Source organism: Pieris brassicae, chromosome 3 (assembly GCF_905147105.1).
Source record: "Pieris brassicae chromosome 3, ilPieBrab1.1, whole genome shotgun sequence".
NCBI lineage: Eukaryota > Metazoa > Arthropoda > Insecta > Lepidoptera > Pieridae > Pieris > Pieris brassicae.
In genome coordinates, this window is record NC_059667.1 from 13,246,122 (window position 1) to 13,270,007 (window position 23,886).

The 23,886-nt window shown below is 37.3% G+C and overlaps 1 protein-coding gene across 6 annotated transcripts in view; it reads left to right on the forward strand.

The window, feature by feature from the left end:
• Nucleotides 1-23,886, forward strand: part of LOC123707593 (unconventional myosin-IXa-like) — a 33,273-nt gene that overhangs the window by 4,874 nt on the left and 4,513 nt on the right. For 2 of the 6 annotated variants that reach the window (XM_045657769.1, XM_045657774.1), the window contains 25 exons: nt 68-981; nt 3,350-3,530; nt 4,237-4,376; nt 8,217-8,463; nt 8,682-8,817; nt 9,150-9,298; nt 9,817-9,927; nt 10,234-10,281; nt 10,762-10,947; nt 11,278-11,469; nt 11,835-12,082; nt 12,365-12,536; nt 13,059-13,251; nt 14,143-14,234; nt 14,692-14,763; nt 15,573-15,692; nt 16,872-17,046; nt 17,353-17,462; nt 18,268-18,422; nt 19,803-19,971; nt 21,531-21,662; nt 21,875-22,289; nt 22,639-22,908; nt 23,298-23,459; nt 23,750-23,851. In XM_045657769.1, coding sequence (XP_045513725.1) covers nt 68-981; nt 3,350-3,530; nt 4,237-4,376; nt 8,217-8,463; nt 8,682-8,817; nt 9,150-9,298; nt 9,817-9,927; nt 10,234-10,281; nt 10,762-10,947; nt 11,278-11,469; nt 11,835-12,082; nt 12,365-12,536; nt 13,059-13,251; nt 14,143-14,234; nt 14,692-14,763; nt 15,573-15,692; nt 16,872-17,046; nt 17,353-17,462; nt 18,268-18,422; nt 19,803-19,971; nt 21,531-21,662; nt 21,875-22,289; nt 22,639-22,908; nt 23,298-23,459; nt 23,750-23,851 — 4,891 coding nt within the window. Of the gene's footprint in view, nt 1-67; nt 982-3,349; nt 3,531-4,236; nt 4,377-8,216; nt 8,464-8,681; nt 8,818-9,149; nt 9,299-9,816; nt 9,928-10,233; nt 10,282-10,758; nt 10,948-11,277; nt 11,470-11,834; nt 12,083-12,364; nt 12,537-13,058; nt 13,252-14,142; nt 14,235-14,691; nt 14,764-15,572; nt 15,693-16,871; nt 17,047-17,352; nt 17,463-18,267; nt 18,423-19,802; nt 19,972-21,530; nt 21,663-21,874; nt 22,290-22,638; nt 22,909-23,297; nt 23,460-23,749; nt 23,852-23,886 lie in introns of all 6 variants that reach the window. The other 4 variants (XM_045657772.1, XM_045657770.1, XM_045657771.1 and 1 more) reach the window with 4 other exon arrangements.

Consider the following 23,886-nt stretch of genomic DNA (forward strand, 5'->3'; position numbering starts at 1 on the left):
TAAACAACTCCTTACATTTAATGTTTTGATTTTCTTGCTCATATTTAATTAAATATTTTTTTTACAGGTTTTACCTACGCGAGAAGATACCGGACGAGCCATGGATGGAAAATTTCTCCGTAGATCCGCAACTAATAAAGGATTATTTCCAAAGGTTCCTTTACCAGCCGAAGGACCGGGAGTATCCAGACCTTTGCCAACTGCCAGAACTGAACGAGCAAACTCTTTTGGACAATTTGAGAGCGAGGTTCGGAGCGGGATACATATACACATATGTGGGCTCTATATTGATAGCGCTCAACCCGTTTAAGTTCTATCCGATATACAATCCGAAGTACGTGAAGCTCTACCAGAACAAGAGGATTGGGTCCAGTCTGCCTCCACACATATTCGCCGTAGCGGACGCCGCGTACCACTGTATGCTCCGTGAAAGAACAAATCAGTGTATTGTGATTAGTGGTGAAAGTGGTTCCGGAAAAACTGAGAGTACAAATTTTCTTCTCCACCATTTAACCGCGCTCAGTCAAAAAGGTTCTCACGGAAGTGGAGTCGAGCAGACGATTCTCAGCGCGGGGCCTGTCCTCGAAGCGTTTGGTAACGCGAAAACCGCACACAATAACAACTCGAGTCGATTCGGCAAATTTATTCAAGTCAATTACAAGGAAAATGGAATGGTTCACGGTGCTGTGGTACAGAAATATTTATTGGAGAAGTCGAGGATTTGTAGCCAAGGACGGAATGAGAGGAACTATCATGTGTTCTATTATCTTTTGGCTGGTGCTTCGGAGCAGGAAAGGGAACAGTTGCATTTGTTGAGTGTTGATAAATATAATTATTTGTCGCGGACTGGTTGTAGTGTGGTGCCCGGGGTGGATGAGCAGTATGAGTTCTCGCGGTTAAAACAATCTATGGACATGGTGGGCTTCACGATGGATAAACAGCGGAGGCTGTTTGCGGTTTTATCAGCTGTATTACTATTAGGTAAGTGTTTAATTTTTTATACTAAGAATATTTTCTAAATATTAATAGTCCTGTCAGATCTGTGTAGTGTTCTTATGTTGGTGTTTACATGAAGCTTTAGATCACCTTCATAAAAATTAAGCCCCCTATGTAACATACGTAATGATTAATATTAAAAGGTTTAATTGTTCGCTTTAGAAACTTAAATGATAGGTTTTAGTAAGAAATTACTAGGACGTACGAAACAATAAGAAAATTTTCAAAACGTAATGAAAGAAAACAATGTTTTAACCGGATTAAAGCTATTTGTATTAAATTTAAAATTATGTAAATAATTATAAGTTTATAATGATACAAATAGCTTTAATCCGGTAAAAAATTGTTTTCTTTCTATGTGTAAAATCTATGTTAACCAAAGACTATACAACGTAATGAAAAACAAAACAAATTCCAAACAATTTTAATAAATTTTCTACTAATTTTAGATCATATTAACTAAACTTTCTCTATTTATTTAAAAACGGTGTCCTAATAATATGTATGTTTTTTTAAAATAAATAATGCAGTTATGATTCTTCAATAAAATGTTGAAGCAGTGTTTTATCTCCTGTCTCCATCTAGAGAAAATGTACCCTAACATTTTCTCTAGATGGGTTCTGAAACGTACATAGAAAATCCATTAATGTTGAGCTTTGCACTTACAGACCGAGGTTTCAAAATCATGCGCCTAGTTACTAGACACTTAGCCTTAATAGGACTACAATAAAATTATATAATCATCTTTAGTCGTTTAGTAAATAACGCATTCAATTGGGTATTTATACAATTAGAACATGTTGATAAACATAGATGTACAAAAAACTGGAAGTGAAATGCCTAGGTTTCCGCCCAAAATGTTCGCCGGTTTGTCATAAATGGACGTGTCATGTTGAAAGTATCTGGCACAGTATGTAATTTATACAATTCGAAGTAACTTGTGTAATGGCCGAATTGTCGTAGCTATTCCTGTTGATTTGGGCAGTAATTTACTTTGATGTCTAAACTTCTTTATTTCCAATGCAGCGGTATGAAGCTTAGTACTCTATAAATGTCATGATAACAACGAAAAGTCCCAAGTGCGATCTCGGAAACCAAAATAGTGTATAACATTGTTGGACATTTCTGTAGAGCATTAATTTCTCAGGCATTCTTGCTCTTAAAGATCTTGAAATTAGATACAGTTAAATTGGACTATAAGACTATACATACCAATCCCTTTCCGAGCGGCTTGATCCCGTGGCGATTACGTAGAGATGTGGGGTCACTGCATCTTCTACCGCATTTACCGCGAAGAGTGTTCAGAGGAGTTGTTCGGATTAATACCTGCAGCTGAGTTTCATCATCGGACGTCGAGGCAGAATACGAAATTCCGCCGTTCCACAAATTAACCTTTTCTAAAGCAGTTTGGAACCAGCTGCCCACTGAAGTTTTTGCGAACCAATTCGACTAAGGGTCCTTCAAGAATAAAGAGTACCAATTCTTAAAAGGCCGGCAACGTACTCGCGAGCCCTCTGGCATTAAGTGTCCATGGGCGGTGGTATCACTGAACATCAGGTGAGCCTCCTGCCCCCTGTCCTATAAAAAAAAACACGAATAACATCGTAATCTGATTTGTAATTTAACGTAATTTGATAAAAACTACTTGTTATAAGCTCAATAGATGACTCGATACAGTAATCCTTTTAGGATTTTACACACATGAACGATGTAACGTCTTAAATATAAGGTTTCCTGTATTATGTCGTTATCTTGATGACACATGCTTTTGCGGCCCGATGGAAGCCTTCTATATTAAAAGATAAATTAAATATATTGTAAAAAAATATACCTAAACGTAAACTTTTGTATAGGCCGACCTCAACTGCCTTAGGGGCTACTATTTAAGCATTCCTCTAGACCAGTGAAGGGCCAAGTACGAAAGTTTGAATTCCGGCCCGAAGGGAGTCTATCAGCATGGATAGTATGTGGCCCGTTATAATTATGTTTTGACAGTCGAGAAGGAAAAGTAGATTATATTTGTATTGTTTTTATAATATTATAATTAAAAGCTTTAACAACAATGCATTTTTTTCTATAATTCTGGCCTTCCTCTAGAATTCCTTATACTTTATGGCCCGCCATTAAAAAGATTTGCCCACCACTGCTCTAGACTACTAAAAACCGATAGTGTATCAGCGGATGACGTCGTTATTAAGTATCTAATACTTTTACCCGCCGGGGCCTTTGATTTTGGTCAATATAACGCGTATGTTGTTTTAAGCGATGTCGTCGTAATTTTGTTTACTGTAGATTTATTCATAATAAGTATAGCAATGTAGTAGAGGAATAATTCTAATCTATCTCTTTTCAGGTAATGTTGAGTTCCAACCCCAACGCAAATCATACCACCACGACGAGGCCGTGGGCGTGCGAAATCCTGAAGTAGTATCGCTGATATCGTCTTTATTACGAGTGAAACAGGAGACATTATTGGCTGCACTCACGTCCAAAAGGGCGAGAGCGTCAGGAGAAACACTTGTTATAAATTATAGGTACAATATTTAACTTCCTACATTACTAGAGTCCATAGAATTGATCCATCCTTGCAAGAGAAAATTACTTTATCTTGAATATGATAGCATTATATGGAATCCATTATATGCGATCTTATATCGAAGTATTCAAACATTTGCTTAACTTGCATTCAGGTTTTTCTCATAGGCACCCGTACCATCAGCCACTTAGGAAATTTTAAATGATGTTACTACGATCGAAGATCTCTAGCTGCTATTTCAGAACATTTAGATTGTTGTCCCTTATTAATTCCCTAAATCGGCAGAATTTTTCAAATTCAGGCTCCTCTCACTCGAATTCTTCGCAAATATTACAGAATAAACACAACATATCCAGAGCTGAATATATTTGCAGTGGGCTGATCAATTTTGAAAAAAAAAGCATTAGTTATAATAAATTACAAGTATAATCTAAAATTGGAAGTGATTTTTTTAAATTTTTTGTAACATTTGTGTCCACAATAATTCATTCACGGAGAATAAGGTCGCTTTATTCGAAAATAGTAAGCGCAGTGGTTATATTTGTACATGTCACTACCGAAAACCGAAAATTTGACATATCACCTTCATCCACTCACGTCTTTTATTTGGAACATACTGTAGATATGTATTATATATTATGTGGTGAACTTGAAGTAAATCTTGTGATTTGGATGTTAAAATTTACACTATTTTATAATTTCAGGCTGCCGGAAGCGATAGCAACCCGAGACGCAATGGCTAAATGCTTATACGGTGCTCTATTCGATTGGATAGTGATGCAAGTTAATCACGCTCTGCTTTCCAAAAAGGACACGCTAAGGGAACACCAGGGACATAGTATAGGTAAGCACGTATATTGTATTTAGACAAAAAAGATACAAAATTACTCACAAATACTTACTCAAAATACATAAAAAACCAGTGGCGCTACAACCTGGTTTTCAGTTTTCTGGCGTCGGGACGTGACGACCCCATCGCCCACTAGTGAAATAACCTGTGACAGAGGTTATTTCACCAGCGCAATCAGTCAATCCCTTCCTAGTGGGAGTGCCATGCTGTTGCCTCCTGGCTTCAGCCAAACGGGCAGGCACGACCGGGGCAGTACCACTGTCATTCAGAAAACCGGCGTAAAGTGATACAAAAGGTTCGCCTTCTTGTACTCGCGTTTCGTGCGGTGAGAAAGATTCCCGGAGCCCATCCCCCCCCCCCTCTACAAGAAATATGAAGGTGCAGAAGAAACAGAATCTACCCCAGGGGGGTACCACACGCGCTTGCGGTGGAGAATCCCCCTCTGGGTGTCCACCACCGGGACACTCGGCACCCGGTGGTGGACGCACAGGCTGCCCTTCGTATTCTGGGGGGGGGCAATTCTGCGCTCTTTAAAAAAAAAAATTATCGGTCTCGGGGCAAACGGAGCAATCCAACAAAGGCACCCCCATCCACACTCGCCGTGGACTTCACAAATATTAGGGGGCTCAACTCCAACATCCACGCTGTCCACTATCAATTAGAGACTGCGAAGCCGGCCTTGCTCTTTCTTACCGAGACTCAGATTTCCTCCCCGGCTGATTAACTCTCTTCTTACCTCTCCTACCCGGGGTACAAATTGGAACATTCATTTGTGCCGCGGGCTGGAGTTTGCGCGTACGACCGAGAGGATATCTGTTCTCGTCGCCTCGGGACGCTTGAAGGAAGGGACCTATCTAACCTCTGGCTGCGCGTAGACTGCGATGACCATCCGCGATTCTACGCATGCCTGTATAGGTGCCATAGCGGAAATACCGAAACTGACCGACTCATTGAACACATCCAAATGGCTACAGATTCCCTGCTCGAAAGGATTCCTACCGCTGAAATCGTGATACGTGTCAATTTTAACGCCAACCATGCCGATTGGCTCGGCTCTGAAACCACCGATCACGCGGGAAGATCCTTTCACGACTTTGCTTTAGCCTACGACTTGACGTAAATGGTCCCTGCGATTACGCGAATACCAGATGTGGATGGTCATAAACCTTCTTTGTTGGACCTTCTGCTGACTTCACATCCGGAGACCTACCAAGTCTCTGTTGACCCGCCATTGGGTTCATCAGATCATTGCGTGGTGCATTGTGCCGCTCACGCGCCCATTACGGCCTAGCTTTGCGGGCTGTCGCCGTGTGTGGCACTACAAGTCAGCGGATTGGGACGGGATGCGGTCTTTTTTTGCGTCCTACCCTTGCTTTTCGTTGAGTACACCGGATGCCGTCGCTGACTCTGTCGTTGATGTGGTCCTGCAGGGCATGGAACTTTTTATTCCATTCTCTGCGGTGCCGGTCGGTGGCAAGTCCCAGCCTTGGTTTAGGCGTTCGTGCAAAGAGGCTTTGCGCCGTAAGCGTGAATGCTTTAAAGCCTGGGCAGAAGCGGCGACATCCTGTGATGCGGCTATCGGCGAACGTAAAAAAGCATACAATTCAGCCTCTAGGTTCTTCAAACGGGAAATCGCTAAGGCAAAGTCAGAGCATATTGCCAGGTTTGGTGAGAAATTGGCCCACCTTCCTTCGGGAACTCGAGTCTTCTGGTCTCTTGCCAAAGCTGTCCAAGGGAATTTCTGTCAGCCCTCTATTCCACCACTGCATAGGGAGGATGACTCACTGGCCCATACTGCAAAAGAGAAGGCCGATCTTCTAGGCTGTCTCTTTGCGTCGAACTCAACTTTGGATGATCAGGGGAAGGAACCACCGACATTATTGCGGTGTGATACTACGATGCCTGAAGTTACATTCCGGCAACGTGCTATCCGTAAACATTTATTTTCCCTGGACATCCATAAGTCGAGCGGGCCTGATGGCATCCCCCCAATTGTGCTGCGTACTTGTGCTCTTGAGTTGGCTCCGGTCCTAACGCGCCTTTTCCGGTACCTGTACTCCCTCAACACTGTTCCGAAGTGCTGGAAGACAGATTTGATACATCCGATCCCTAAAAAAGGCGATCGCTCTGATCCGTCCAACTATCGCCCAATCGCAATAACCTCCTTGTTCTCCAAAATAATGGAAACCATTATTAACGGCCAGCTCTTGAGGTATCTAGAGGGCAGCCAGCTGATTAGCGATTCTCAGTACGGCTTTCGTCGTGGTCGCTCAGCTGGTGACCTCCTTGTATACCTTACACAGGTGGGCAGAGGCAATTGAGTCCAAGAGGGAGGCGCTGGCGGTAAGTTTGGACATAGCGAAAGCCTTCGATCGGGTGTGGCATAGAGCACTGCTCTCGAAGCTTCCAGCCTGTGGGCTCCCCGAGAAAGAGTCGAAACTCTTTTACGTGGACTCTCGGACTGGGGTAGACTAAATCTAGTCCAATTTAACCCCAAGAAGATACAAGTATGCGCGTTTTCCGCTAAAAAAACTCCTTTGTCGCTACTCCCCTCTTTGAAGGCACTCTCCTTAAAGCCTCAGCTAACATCGGAATATTGGGCGTTGACATATCGAATAACGTCCAGTTTCGCGGTCATTTGGAAGGGAAGGCTAAATTAGCCTCCAAAAAGCTTGGTGTGCTCAGCAAGGCGAGACGGTACTTCACTCCGGGCCACCGCTTGCAACTCTATAAAGCGCAAATTCGGCCCCACATGGAATACTGTTCTCACCTCTGGGCGGGAGCTCCCCAGTACCAGCTCCTTCCACTAGACCGTATTCAACGAAGAGCGGTTCCAATCGTCGACGACCAATCACTTTCTGTGCGGCTTGATCCCTTGGCGTTGCGTAGAGATGTTGGGTCCCTCTGCATCTTCTACCGCATTTACCATGGGGAGTGTTCAGAAGAGTTGTTCGGTCTAATACCCGCAGCTGAGTTTCATTATCGGACGTCAAGGCAAAATACAAAATACCATCCGTATCACCTCGACGTCCGTCGTTCCACAACTGAGCGTTTTCTAAGGCAGTTTTTGCCGCGCACCATCACTATGTGAAACCAGCTGCCCACTGAAGTATTTCCGAACCAATTCGACTTAGGGTCCTTCAAGAAAAGAGCGTACCAATTCTTGAAAGGCCGGCAACGCACTTGCGAGCCTTCTGGCAATGTGAGTGTCCTTGGGCGGCGGTATCGCTTCACATCAGGTGAGCCTCTTGCCCGTTTGCCTGCTATTACATTAAAAAAAAACCTTCTAGGATGTTCTGTTTCTGTTATTTGATCATTTGTTCTTTCTAATATGCAAGTAGGTGATTAGTATTCAGTGTTCTTCACCATTCGAGCAAGTGTTAGATTGGCACTTATACAGAAAGTCCATTAGTGCACGCTGAAGCCACTAGACCAACACTCACTTGCAAAATACTTCATATTGTATTTTTTTGTAGTCATTATATAGGGATAGCAATTATACATACAGATATTCTATACAAATATTCGTTCAGTGACACACACATGTGACACAATGGAAATGATTAATGATTGATGAAGATTAACAGACATTTAAAATTGTCCGTTTGAGTGAACTGACAAAGGGTCTTCTATATGTCAGTTCCTGTTGAAGAAATAGTTTGCAGTTTTTCAGTTTTTAGTCTTTTTGTAAATATTATATCCTAATACTGTTTAATGTTGTGTTAGTTTTTTATGTGTGTATTGTTTTGTATAAAATAATAATAATATTAATTTTATAGAAGATTAACATATACTGACTATATAGTTTATAATACATACTAAAAATATTTCCAGGCGTCCTCGATATATTCGGTTTCGAAGACTTCGGTCCGAACAACAGCTTTGAGCAACTCTGCATCAATTACGCTAACGAGCACTTGCAATATTACTTCAATCAACACGTGTTTAAGTACGAGCAAGAGGAGTACAGGAGAGAGGGGATTCGGTGGACGGACATAGGTTTCTCGGATAATACCGGCTGTCTTCAGCTTATAGAGGGAAAGCCGGGTGGATTGCTGTGTCTCTTGGATGATCAGTGCAAGTAAGGAACCATGTACTTCCTAACACTATATAATTTATTATATATAAAGTGCTTACAGGTCTTCCAGCTGCTCGTACTGAATTATTCACTATTATACTATAATTAGTGTATTTTTTAAAAATAATGCTACCAATTACTAGAAATACAATAATGAAATTCAGTACTATTTATTTGTCAACTCAATATTAAGGGATTCGTAAAAATATAAAAATTTACAGCTTTCCCTGGGCTACAAATGAGACGTTACTCCAAAAATTCAACTCTGTACACGAAGAGAATCCGTTCTACGAGAAGCCTACGCGCCGGGAGCCAGCTTTTGTTGTAAGGCATTACGCGGGGAGGGTAAAGTATCAGGTAAATAGGAATTGTTTGTTAATATTAGTTTAAAAAGTCAACAGACGAAATAAAATCGTAAAAATATCTATGGTTGGGTGATTATTACTGAAATTGATAAGATATTAGGTAAATAAAAACGTGTACTTTGTATTTAAAAGCAATCTAAACAAATAATTAACTCTTTTTGTACAAGAAGGTAATAAAAGTAATGAAAAAAAAATACTTTGCTGGAAAATTCTGTGTAGCCGTGTCTATACATAATATTTTAAAAGTGTTAAGTATAAACACACAAACTATGTCTATAGTTTATACGGTAATTAAGCGAAAATACATATTAAAATGTTCGACAGGCCACAGCGATGCGAGAAAAGAACTTAGACCTCATGAGGCAAGACATCGTGAGTGTCCTCAAGAACTCGTCTCTAGCGTTTGTGAGGGAGTTGGTGGGAGTCGACCCCGTTGCTGTGTTCCGTTGGGCGATCGTCAGAGCGTTTTTCAGGTTTGTACTTAAATCTTATTATTTCTTAAAGTGTAATTAAATAATCCTTTATAGTATACCCAAGTGTTCTCGAAGAACTCTGTTTCTTTGTACCTAAGGAGAATGTGCGTCGGCGAAAGCCAAGGCTTGGCTGCTTGCGATAACAAGGCGAGATCCAGTCCGTTCCCAGTTATCCAAGACGTTGTGCCTACTGAATGCTGTCTTCGACACTATCCACATTTTTATATGTTCACAGAGTCAATTCGTATTGAAAGTAGCGATATTGTGTATATTATATGTTTACGTGTGTATAATATTTACTTTTTAATTAAACATTTTATTTTTTCTCGTCACTATCGTATTGGCATAGTCTATAAGGTTAATATGTATTTCTGTAATACATAAATATAAAGGTTTTGAACAATTCATGTTATTTTGTCGTTAAATAGAAAAATCAAATCTTTAAGATCCTTCGGAAATTATTTTTACTAATACACTTAATTACGTATAATCTCTAAATAGCTCAAATATTGTTACAGAGGGTACTTTGCATTTATGGAAGCGGGTAGCAGACATAGAGTTAATAGAGTGGACGGTGCCTCGAGAGTCCCCCGAGCGTCCATTCACGCTGCGAACGAAAGTATAGTTAGGTGAGCATCAGCACTTATTTGTATGTGAAATTGCATAAATCGCTTAACGACAACTAATTACCCCTGAACGAGGCATGATTTGTTTCTTGACAATCGAGGTAGCTCTATGCATATAAAAACGAAATTATTATACTTTTCCGTCTCTTTCTGTCAAATTGAATTTATGCTGTGATAAAAGGAGACGGATAATGTTATGTTAACTATTTCGCTTCTGTGTTATAATCTTAATAATGACGAATAAATAGGTATACGTAAGCTTTCGCTAATATGACGTTATGTGACGTAATGATATGTCTTGTTGCTCAGCCAACTGGTGACAGTGTCATCAATCAATCTCGCAATCAACAGAATTGCGTAAGTCACCGTTTAAAGCATGCTTTTTTGTGCACATATAGCATGGTTGTTCTTTTATATCATACACCGCTGTTAGATGTCTTCTAGATTAATGTTGTCTGTGAAATATAGCTCAATTTATTTACTTAAATGTACTTGATTGAAGGTGTGCAACCTTTATAAGCGAGCGATAAGTTATAGTGTCATGATAACTAGGTTGCCATGCCAACCGTTTCTTAATTAGCAGACGTTATAGATAGCCCATCTTTATAAATTGCCTATGAGTTTAAACATCTATGTTTCTATGCTAATACTTTGTGTTTTAATCGTAAATTTTTCTTTATTCAGGTAACTTTTTGTATAGTTATTAGCTAAAGTAGTTATAGTTATGTGCGCTAATGTTTATCGACAGAACCATTACCAAGACCATTTCAGTTTATTATGCACATAGACGCATGATAAATCACCTTTTTTAAATTAATTTGACGGGATAAACAGCAGAACGCCACAAAGGGCGGCAACGAAAGCACGAGAGACGGGAAGAACTGAAAAGAGAGACGCGGCTGGGGGAGGGTCTCGGACGGCAAAACCGACCAAAAATTATAGAACCGCCGAAACTAGAACTCGCCGCACTGACAGGGACCTTGACGACGCGGACGTGTTGCAGCGAGCCAGTCAGATCGTCATGTATGTCCACGGATACAACACAAGCTGTCTCTCTCACTCTTCACCTCTCATTCATCAAACAAAGCTTGAACGCGAGTGACGAAGGATTTGCTTTTTTATAACGCTTGATTAGATTTTTTGTCACTCGGTTTTTGTCAGATTTCTTGAAGGTGCATGTGTAATTTTGTTTGATGAATTTTAATCTTTCGGGACTTTTGGTGACTCGGTGATTCGGTGTTGTTTTCGGTTATTGCTGGGTTTATAATAATGTTAGCTTTTGTTTTGCGCATGACGGTGCGGGTCGGGTTATAGTTTGTTTTGAATAGATTCTAAATTAAATCGATTTGACAGGAAAAATAAGTCGTTCCGGCCTCGGGAGCGCGCGAAGAAAGGCTTGAAGAATTTACAGAGTGTAAAAACATTGGCCGGTAGAACGGCTGCTGCCGGAAAGAGAAAGCAACCACACACAGTGGCCGCTCAGTTCCAGCATTCTCTTGCAGCACTTATGGAAACTCTGAATCAAGCAAATCCATTTTTCATAAGGTATTTTTGATCTTCCATAAAAAATTGTATTTAATTCCCAAGATAGATGATTACGTACTTACTTACACCTATACATTGTAGATATTTATTAAAATTTGTCGCCTACTTATCGATAAAAACTAAATTTGTCTAATTACAGCGTTTTTACGAAAGCTAATTTACAAAGTCCTTTTCATCGTAGCGTAAATACAATTTGATGGAAAGAGACAAAAGAGTACTTAAAGAATGCTATATTTTATTTGCCTTATAATAGTAATAATTTGAAAAAGCAAAAATTTGAAAAAGATTACCACAATTGACCTTGTCTTTAATATCAGAGGATCATACAGAAATCGGTAAAAATTAACATGACTTTTTTTTAACAGATGTATAAAATCAAATAGTGACAAAATCCCCAACGTTTTCGACGAAGAAACAGTACAGCGTCAGCTCAGATATACGGGAATGCTCGAAACTGTACGCATTAGACAAGCCGGATACAACGTACGACTTACGTACGAAGAGTTCATACAACTGTACAGAATTTTGCTACCAAAGGGCCTACTCAGCTCACAATCTGATGTGCGGCATTTTCTTGCCACCCTCAATTTGGATAGGGATAATTATCAACTGGGTGAGTTGTTTATTATTTGTAACCTTAATCTATCTGTGTGTATTATGTTCTATGAAATACGTAGAAAGGCACTAACAACGTTCTAAAATAATAATAAAAAATTGAATTTTGTTAATTTTAATTATAAAATGATTTTGAGCCGTCATTTTCCGAGAAAAAATTTTTTTTTAAGCTGAGCCAATTTTTTCTCAATACAATTGATATGGCTCTATTAAACATTACCCAGTTGAAAATACTCAGATACATTCACATATATATAAATATAATATATTTCCTTTAAAGGTGCCACAAAGATTTTTATGCGAGAAAGCGAGCAGACAAAGCTGGAATATCGGCTGCATCAGCAAATTATGGCATCTATCATCACAATTCAGCGTTGGTTTCGGGCTTTACTCGAACGGAGACGGTTCCTCGTATTGCGTCGTGCTTCGCATACCATACAGACTTATTGCAGGTAATATAGTAATAATACACGCGCCGGTACATATACAGGTACTATTGTTTATGAAATAGGTCTGTCTGAATAAAAAAAATGTGGAGAGTAATGATAAACAATTGAAGCGTCTGAATCTCTTTAATTTTTAATTACCGTAAGTCACCGAAGATGTCTCGTCCTCTATATTAATGTACAAAGTGCTCCGGGAGAGATAAGAACATTTGCTATTTAAGGTAGCTCAACCTTAAACATAGACTTAGCACTAAGTATGATATGATATGTAAAAATATTTTATTTTAATATTCGTATTAGTTGTGCGCTCGTGAGATATTGCAGTCTACTCGATTGTGAGGAAGTTGCATAGATCTGGTTAGCGGTGCGCCTTCTTAAGTTCTCATGTTATTTTTACACGTGTATATCCTTTCTATAACATATATTCATAAGTATCTGATTGACCGTCTTGTAACATGATGTTGGGTGATGTTTGCGAGCAAAAAGAAATATTTGAAACATATCCTTCTCATATGATTTCCTTCTCAGACAATGGCTTGCAACACGCCATGAAGCTGCCACGAGATTACAAGCCTGGTTCCGTGGGAGTCAGGTGCGGAGATGGTACACGAAGTTTCGGGACTCAGTTATCATCTTCCAAGCAGCGGCGAAAGGGTTCCTAATAAGAAAAACCTTGCCAGAACTTAGAAGGCAACTGCCATCGACCAGGCATAAACCTGAGGTAAGCTATGGGATTTCATGTAAAACACGGCATTAGAAAGAGGTAGTTTCGTATCGTTATCTCTGTCGCACGTTCTTTGTACGTAATGGAAATCCGTCACGGTCCGCTTCACAAGGCATTCTTTTGCGAACTAGAGAACGGTGGAATCGGCTCCCGGAGTCGTTCTTGGGAGATTCGATATCCGATTGTTTAATAAAAGAGTGTAATCTTCGTTTAAAGGCCGGCAATGCACCTACTAAAATGGGTGTCCGGGCTGCGATGACTACCCTTTTTGGGCGTTCCGTAAGCCTTATCCTGTAAAAAATATAAAAACGATTTAGCAACAACATCCAATACGTTTCTATATATTAGTCTTATTGAGCGCCAAGTTTTGTTAATAATTTTGACATACGAGTGCCATATATTTTAACCCTTAGTTCCTTATTCCAATAGTTTGACAGCACTTCAAACTAAATTTAACACTGATGATTTAGACAATTTAGACTTCATACAAGTAAATTTCAAGAACGTTACTGCAAAACGCCAAATAAGTCGCTTTGTTGTAAATTATTAAACACGATTTTTTAATCATATTTGTCTTAAATTAGAAAACATGCAAATCTACGCGAAATTGTCTATCTCATTTGCACTCAGCAAAAGAGATAGGCGTGTGATAGAGATAACACTATACGATAAAATACAGTTCTCGCTTCTAAATGTTGATATCCCCCAACCGTTAGTTAAAGACAGTCCTAAATATAACGTAGAAATCAGAAACATGTCCATGCTTTGTACCCGTTTATTTTTTTTTTGTAACTAACTGGCAAGTTTGTCAAACTAACTTGGATGTGGTGTCATTGCATTATGAACCGTAAACAAAGTGTCGTAAAGCACACAATCGGTTGTTATCAGCATGAGAGAGCCTCGATCGCGTCCGAGTCAGAACTGTACAAGGCGAAACAGCCGAGCATCGAGCAACTCAAGAATATCATCGATATACAATTGTGAGTATCTCAAGATTATCCTCCTTAATCCTTGGACTTTTTTGTCTCTTTCTATCTAATTGTATTTACGCCACGATGGAAACAGACAATAATACTTTAGAAAATTATTTGTAAGTAACTTGTTTCCTGTAATGTAATATAAATTATTTCAATAATACATGATAAATTTACGGTTTGAAATGAGAACTACAGATAGTAGGGTATATCTTACATTGGCATTGATTCGTGTTAAAATAACGAACATTATACTATATAGAAATATTAAAGCGTCTTCAAATAACTGAACCGATTTTGATGAAACTTGGTAAAATGGTGTCGTAGATTTTTCTATGGTAACAAACTATATTAAGTCCACGTTTTATAATAAAGTCGAATTATTCGTCAAGTTGTCATGTCTATTGCCATCATCAAGAAAGAGCATCACAGCAAAATTGTTGATGTAAAAATTATTTTACAGAAACATGTTGATTCAAGAAGAAGCAGAAAAATCCAGACAGTTGCGAGCTACACAATCGTTGCCTCTTGGCAGGTAAATTGATTAATATTATTTATTATTAATTTCTTCACACTTCATTTGCACATAGTGGCAATTGACATTGGCAAAAAAAATGGATTGATAATGAGAATCCTTAAAATTGCTGTTAATTCTTATCATGGCGCGTAATATGACATACTTTGCCTGTATGCATTATATATATTACTAGCGGACCCGACAGACGTTGTACTGTCTTAACTATGAATATTAATTTGGAATTGGTATAATAACTGAAAAATATTTCAGAAACAGTGTTTATTATTCTTATGCTTTATGATACACAACATTCTTTGTTTTTTTCTCTGGTGCGTATATAAATAGTTTTGTTCGTATTCCGACACGGGAACAGGCCACATATATATATGGCCATGTGAAAAACATAGATTTTCAAGATTAATGCCACAAAGATTTAGCGACTGTAGTTATTTATCAATATAATAATTCCGATCGTAAAATTTATTTTAAACGATAATCATTTTTCTCTCATCCTCTTTGACGATATTTGCAGAACGCATTTTGTCAATGTTATGTCAAACGCCATAAGGTTACACGAAAAAAGTTTTATTGTAAAGGCGCTATGCAATATTTGCTATCGTAACAAAAGTATTCTTAAATTTTCTAATTTGCCACTCATTTTCTTAATTTTCTCCTGAAAATAACAAACACAACAAAAAAAGAATTAGCGAAATCGGTCCAGCCGTTCACGCGTGATGCCGTGACCAAGGGAAATAGGGATTCATTTATATATATATACATCACTATATCAAAACATCTATTAATCAACAATTAAATATCGGTTTTAGCTTAGAAAACAAGCGAGATAGCCTATCGCTAGAGAGTTCGACTCAGAAGACGTATCACAAACGAAAAGTCTCCAAGACGCAGAACATCACAGAGATGCCATCGAAACAGGCTAGTCAGAAGTATGTATATGATTAATTTCTACTAGCTTTTCACACGACTTTGCAAAACAGTTATTTCTTCTCTATTTTGTGTATTAATATACATTGTTACACGAAGAGAACATGCAGATAATACGCAATGTACAAAATTATTGGGCACAATTATATGTACATTTCACGTGAAGCGGACAGCGAAAAAAAAGTGAGGCCGTAGAATTCGTTTATATTCGGGTTAATCACACCTCAAGTGGGTATGAACGCATTATGATTATTTTTCAAGTTATGGTCATTTAAAAATGAACGCAAATTGAAATTCCGAATTTTTTGGAGAAGATTCTTAATAGATTTTTTTTAGAAAATGAAAGAAAATTGACCTCAAAAAAAACACAGGTAGTAAAAATTTCGAATGAGTTTATATCCACTAGAGGTATGATTAACCCGAATATAAACAAATTCTAAGACCTCTTTTTTTCGATGATAGCTTCACGTGAAATGGTATAATAAACAGAATTTTAATTTATTTCAAATAATCATTCCTCTTTTTTAAATATTATCGATAGACATATGTTAGTGTTACAATAGAACGTAAAATTGGACTTGGCTTCTTGAAAAAAGATAAAAATTATTACTAAAGTTCAAAGGTACATTATTAATTGTATAATAAAAAATAATATACTGGAAAATCATTTAGAAATATTAGTGATAGATTTGGTGAGAATAGGGAGAGGTCTTTAGTTTATGTGTGATTACCGTGTTGCATTTTTATTTATTTTCTCAATTGCATCTCAATCTCAGTCAGTTACATGTATCAAATACATTGGAATCTCTAGGGAAATGCTGAAATTTCGAATCACAGAGGCGAGATTTCTTAGGTCAAATTTAAATCAAAAATTAACTTATCTTTTGTAGTATATATTTTTTACATATTAATGAAGTTAACTGTAGACCAAATAAAATCTGTTATCCTCTTTGATTTAAACTATTTGCAATTTTTTCGACTTAACGGGACTGGACTGTATAATGATAAAAAATTTAACATGAGGTTGTAATTAAAACAGCTTAAATGGAACGTATGAATAATTGTAACAAAATAATATTTATTATGCTTATTTTAATACATTTAGGAACATTTGATTTTAAACCAATAAAGTTTAAAAAGCATATAGTAAAATGAGATTTTCATAGTCATGTTTTATTTAGTTTAATAAACAAAGAGACAAGTGAATCTTCACCCGAAGAGAGTTGGAATGCGAACAAAAGCAAATATCCTCAGGGCATTGTGGCCTGGCCTAAGAAGATCACTCCAGAAGTCCTCGCCAATGAGCTGCTCTGGCTGCGGATAGACCAGAATTATCTTATGGCTGAGAAGAATAAGGTTTGTTATTAAAAAATATAATAATTTCAGGTATTAATTTTGCTTATCGCTTTAGATAATATTTTACTAAGTATCTCAGCCGAGACCTCGGAATTCATAAATTTTAATTCGTAAGTAAATGTAAAGTACCGCCAGTTCTTAAATTGCGCAAATTGAAGCATATTTTTTCTTTTAAATATTTATATACACCTAAACAGTATATGAGTAAATTATATTTTCTGCAATAAAAAATTTTACTCCCATTGGTATGTTCGAATATTGTTAGTTTATATTTATTAATATATATTTAATTTCATGTATATACAGATACGCGAAAGAGAATTGGCAGAAACGTTAGCGACGAGTAGTGAAGAATATCTACGGCAAGTTGGCGATTGGAGTCCCGCAGATAGCACCGACACTAATACGAGCTCAAGGTATTTGAAAACTCATTATTCTCAATGGGGCATAAGCCAGAATTACTGCGTGTATAATTAAAAAATAAATATAAATAATAAAACAGGATATTTCGTTAATAGTTGATATAAATTTAATAACGTTTGATATGATATGTACGATACAAATAAAATAATAATTGACCAATTCATATGACTAATAATGTAAAATGTAAAATTCCTTTAAAGACAACTACTCCTTTACATACAATTATTTTAACAAATTGACAGTGTTTGGGACAGCAGCTTAGAATATTATATTATGATAGAAATGCTAATGCAGGTATGTCTATATCAGTTGTATCTTATCCCGCATAGTACCGATTTTTCTTGTACAATAATTATATTAAGAAAAACACTTTTTGAACGGATTGAAGCTATGTATTATTATTAAAAACTTATAATTATTTACATAATTTTAATTTTTTCCGACGTTTCGCGTGCTTTTCAGCGTGCGTGGTCCCGGTGACTGAAGACAAAAGGTGTTGAATGTCAAAAGTATCACAGCTGCAGAGAAAGTTGTGTTATCTGTATTTATTGCCCCGAAGTTGATATCGACTAAAGATGACGGGTTTTTGCAAAAATGACTCACGGTGTCCTCTATAATATATTTTTTACTTATACCAATAATTATATTTTTGTACATAAGTAATTTTAGTCACTAACAGCAAGACGATTCTTAATCGTGTTACAATTTACCCTCTGGATTGACTTGTTCATGTACAACGTATGTACGTTGTACATGATGGATGTCCTTAAATTTATGATGTTTATACCTTGTTATCAGGCGAACATCACCTCAAGTATACCAGCGAAGTCTGTCAAGTACAACCTTGGAACCTGCGAGAACCCTCCACAGCCTCCCACCTGTTAGAAGAGATCCAAGAGACTCAAGGGACATGCGAGATTCTAAAGATCGACACGACACGCCCCTTGATACCTGTAAGATTTTTTTATATATACATACGTATATGTACCTGTATGTACACAGCTCAACTCACGTAACACCAATGGGGTATATGCATTTATTAGAGAATATACATTTTCGCATCAGATTCATTAATCATTTTACTCTTATAGGCTCGTCAATTCATCAATCCTTCTGTGCTTTACAACTTGAAAGAAGTATTATTTTTCTTGGAATTACATACCGCACAAACTAAGGGCTCGTGTGTGAATTGCGTAAATTAAAGACTTCCGTAAAAAAACACATATGCATTGTAAATATATTTAAATAAATCATGTCGTTGCTAAATATTCTAATAGCCAGTTTCAACAATTTGTAACCAAACACAAAAAATCACTTACTGAGATAAAACTACAATACATACTGTTGTACTTTACGAATATCTGAATGAAGACTGGCTTCATTATTGCAATGGTCCTTCCCGTACAATTAAATTCCAGCCAAAAATACAACGAGATGAATTTACGTTTTTAAAGAATTACATTTTACCGGCCTTAAGATGTCTGACACTACTAATTATTAAATTATAAAGAACGCTTGGAACAAACTGTTCTTAAAATTGACATAATAGAATAGACATTAATAAAAAAAATTATGGATACTTTTATAACAGTGGGTGTGGCATATAACTATATCAAATCTATTGAAAGTTTGCGAAGGGATAACTCAGAAATTTACATTACAAATACGAATATAAAAACTGTCGTGCCGTGTCACTATTTAATTTTTTTAAATATTGTTAATTGCTTATTTACTTGTGTACTATATTGTCACGCAAGCGACACGCCAAAATGGAAAACAACCATCCTTCTAGGAATATTTATAATCCGACAAAAACAAAATGCTTAATTTATTTTTATCATTAAGGACCGTTAGTTCTTAATGTGTTTGCTTTTTTTGTTTGTTTTCTTGTTCACTGATTATTCGTTAATCACCTCGGACTGCAGTTGACGATATTTTTAGCTATTGAGTTCAGCGATGTGCTTTTCGTCGGTTTTCCTAGAGAATACGGATACCTCTGATGTGAAAGAAAAGTTTTTAATATATTCTTTAAGTTTGTCAGTGACTTTATTAACCATGGTTTATCACGTTGTGTTTGTTAAGTTAGCATTCTATTTCTATGGTAAGAGTTTTTTCATTGTCTTTTAATCGATCACTTTTGCGTGCCCTTAAAACAAAAGACAGCTGTAAAGAATCTTTAACTCGTATGAACGGATTTCTTTATATTAATGACTTGTTGGTTTTATATCATTGGAAGTCGTTGTATTTAAATGTAGAACTAGCGTAAAACAGACAATTTTAACTATACTTACTTGAACCTATATATGTTGTGATTAATCTGTGTACGTACACAGCGTGCGCGTCCCTGGTACGAGCCGTAGAAGCACCTGCGCCGCCGGCACGTTCAGCGAGACGTGAAACAAGACGAGCTGTGGACAAACTCGATCGGGCTGAACATTCTGATCGACTGTCGAGGACCGATGCTGCCAATGCCATGGCATTGCCATGTCCCGAAGCTAAACGGTAATGTATTTTTAAACGTGATTATTTATTTTTACTCCCTCTGATTACGTTCACAATTGTAAAGGTAAAATTTAACTTGACAAGAACTATGATATATATTTGTGTGTTTAAGAAAGTAATTAATATATTGTTACGAGCTAGGGGATCGGATAGAAAATGCCGTAGATTTCTTCAAGGGTTTATTTCTTCATAAATCAATGAGGAATTTATGGGCACAAATTAATCGCAGAGATGTACTAATTACACACACAAAAACAGTCGCTAATTACTTCACTTATGCACACTTCACACTGTACTTTATCACTTGTATTCACTTTATCGCTTCGGTGTTTCTCTCTTATTATCGCATTCAAAACTAATGTGACTAGTCGCGTTTCGGCTTATATATCCCTGGGAATAATTCTAAACAATATTCGAGAACTCTCTAGGCGGGCTTGCTACTGAGTAGCGATTGCACAATTCTAGAACGTCAGCACACTTTGTCTCTTTCGCACGTTGCTCCGTCCTTATCGTACGGCGTTCTAGAGTGCTCAGTCTAGTTTCGAGAAAGTTCCGATCTTCTCTCTCTCTCTCTTGTATCATTTCGTCCTTGTCCCACACCTAGAAAGTTCGGTCTAGAATATTCCTCCATCAAAGGGGTATAACTAGGCTTGAAAACGCCTGAAAACGGGTCTCCTGAAAACTGCACCACTCGACTACACATGTTGTGAAACTGACTGAAAAAATGTTTCAGCTTCCTGAAAACTAGGGTAGCATTATGGAAATTACAATTTTCTAATATGTGATTAATCCTCTCCTGAAACGGTCAGAAATCATATTACAGCCTGCTGAAAAGTTCTCTAACTAGTGGAAAAATCTAGAAACATTGCAGTCGACCCGTCTTCGTAACAATATTTTCATAGTTATGTTCCATGTTAATTGCATTAACAGCTTAGTATTTATATAGTACTGTTTCTTACATATGAAACTAAAATATGATCAATGCCTAAGGGCAGGCACTTTAAGAGAATCGTTTTTTTTAAATTATATTCTTAGGAGTAGTAGTCAAAATAGTGTGGCAAAACGGATTAAATACTGACAAAAAACCCTTTACTTAAATCAACAAATAACCTGTATAAGTGAGAGCTAATTCCGCGAGCTCATTTTTCTTATAGAGGTTTCTCTGTAACCCGAGTTTCTACTTACAGAGTTACTGAAGACGTCTGTCTCACGTATAGAGGTCTATAAAACTAGAAAGCTGTAATTACAGATGCCTATTTGATTTGAATTAAATAAGAGTCCCTCGAAATTTAAGAATGAATCATAAATAGTAAAAGTTTAATGCGTTAAACTGTCGCTTATAGAGGTAAAGGCAAATATCGATCTCACTTATAGAGGTTCACGCGTGCAAAATGACTGTCACTTATATCTACAGGTTTCATGTTTCTCACTTATAAAGTTTTTTAGGAGGGCAAAATGACTGAACCCGTTAAATAGTCTCTTTAATAGAGATTTCGAGCCTATCCAGTTGCCACTTACTCAGTTTTGACAGGTGTAATGGATTACCTAATTAATTGCAGTGCGTCATCTGAAGTACCGGTAGTAGCGGGAGACCCTCTGCGCCGGCGCAACTCAGATCCGGCGCCGGAACCAAGAGTCGCGGACTACATTGGGCACACTGCTAACGGGCTTTTTGGCATCGCGGGGCATAGGTAATTAGTTGATACTTTTTACATTGTAAAAATATTTCTTTAAAGAAGGTACATATACATTTTTGATATGTCCGATTTAATTTTTTATTACTTATCTTTATAATCATTATAAGTATGTAATATTTTTTTTGCATTTTTGCTTATGAGCTCCATTATTTCATTTACATAATAAATTTCTTAAACTTAATTTCATTTTTACTTATTTTTTACAGATTTCGCAAAGGAACGAGATTCGCAAAAGGTGACAAGTGCGTATACTGTCATCAGGCTATCGACGCGTTCGTCACCCAGGGCCAGAGATGTATCGACTGCAAACAATTGTACCACACCAAATGTATTCAGAATAAGGGTGTCATCACAATGCCATGCCCCAGCCCAGTGACGGGCGCAACTCGAGGCCGGCATAAAAACCGGAAACGGATTAATCTCAAGGAGTCTCCGTACAATTTGTTGATGGAACATTCGAAAGTTGGGTCCAACTTTAGTTTGACAGGCACGTCCGAGTTTATGGACAGAACCGACAAAATTATATCGGACGCTACCGAATTGCAAGCGATGCAGAACTTCATAACAAAGAAAATATACCAAATGGAGTCGTCCGAGAATCCAAATGCTAAGCAATCTGAGGTGAGTATTTGTTTAGTTTTTTTAATAATAGTTATTTTATTTCTTATTTCCCGATTATTATAAAACTTACAAATTACGAAGACTCAAATCAGTTTGTATAAAAAATCAACGATCCGCTATTCATCAACGTGGCTTCATCAACGTGGACGTGGAACTAATACTTTTTTTAATTCATTGATTTAATCCATTTTTAATATTACAATAAATCATATCGTATGTATCATACGTATACGTGGATATGGAACTAATACTTTTTTTAAATTCATTCATTTAATCCATTTTTAATAATTCAATAAATCATATAGTATGTATCATACATATACGTGAACGTACACAAATTTCATTTCAGGTCGACAGGGTATTTAAGCACGCACTGAGAGAGTTCAAAGACAATTTAGTGGCCACATACAGCGTGGTAGAGACACGTGGCTCTGCCCTCAAGTACAAAGACCTTATTGGGAACTTCCTTCACGTTATGGAAACCGTTTGCGCAAGGGAAGGGTCTACCCTGTCCATCACGATGGGAGTCAACGCTTTCAGAGGGTTCATGGATGAGTTCATGAGCCAACACGAAACTGATAAAGCGAGAACCAAGCGGAAAAAGGATAAGAAACGAAAGGTGTGTATGTGCTGTCAATTGTCAGATAGTATGTCGCGTGTCAATGTTCAGCATTTTGATGGTGAAACTGTGAGTCAAGTCTAATGCTTCAACGCCTTAGGAACTTAGGTTCCTGTAAATAAAACATATTACTATTGTATAATTACAAAGTCAATTGTATTGTTAGTTGTCTATGGTTTAATAATTTTTACTATTTCTTCATAAACAAATGAACATAACCTTCGTATAACTATTATTAAAAAAGACACAGCTAATAGTTTACCTTATAATTTGTGAACTTTATGGACCTTCCATTTAAATATTTTTTGGTATATATCAAATCTCATAAATCTCAAATTTAAATATATGTATTTTTATAGTCTTCGTTAAAACCAGCTTTGCTCTTTCAGGTTGACGATCCAATACAATACATGGGTCATACATTCATCCTATCGATGATTAACATTCCCACCGAGTGTGAGATCTGCAAGACCTTCTTTATGTGGCCCTTGGAGCGGTCCTTGATTTGTCAAACCTGCAAGCTTGCGTCACATAAGAAGTGTTTTATGAAAGTAAGTTTGACGAAAAAGTTAAATTTTAGATTCGTACCCGTTAAATAATAAATAACTAATCTTTTTCAAAGACTTTTAAAGTTAAACCAGGTACAAGGTTTTGTATTTAAATATAACTAGGAATCGCATAAAAACGAACTTTTTGTGTTTTAATATTATTTGTGTAGAAAATCTCTAATGTATAGAAATCTATGCGTTCTTACCGTTTTGACGTGTACAGGCACCTAAACATATCGAAATCATTCTCCAAAGGATTGACCTTTATTAGTAATATAAATTGTATTAAACAGGTATCGACTCGATGTAGAGCCGACACAGTGACTCCTTCAGCGTCCATAGTAGGCGCTGTTGACGCGGGAGGCAGGGAACAAATGGGACTTAAGAGGGGGAAGGTATGTTACTAAAAGACTTTCATCTAAAACAACAC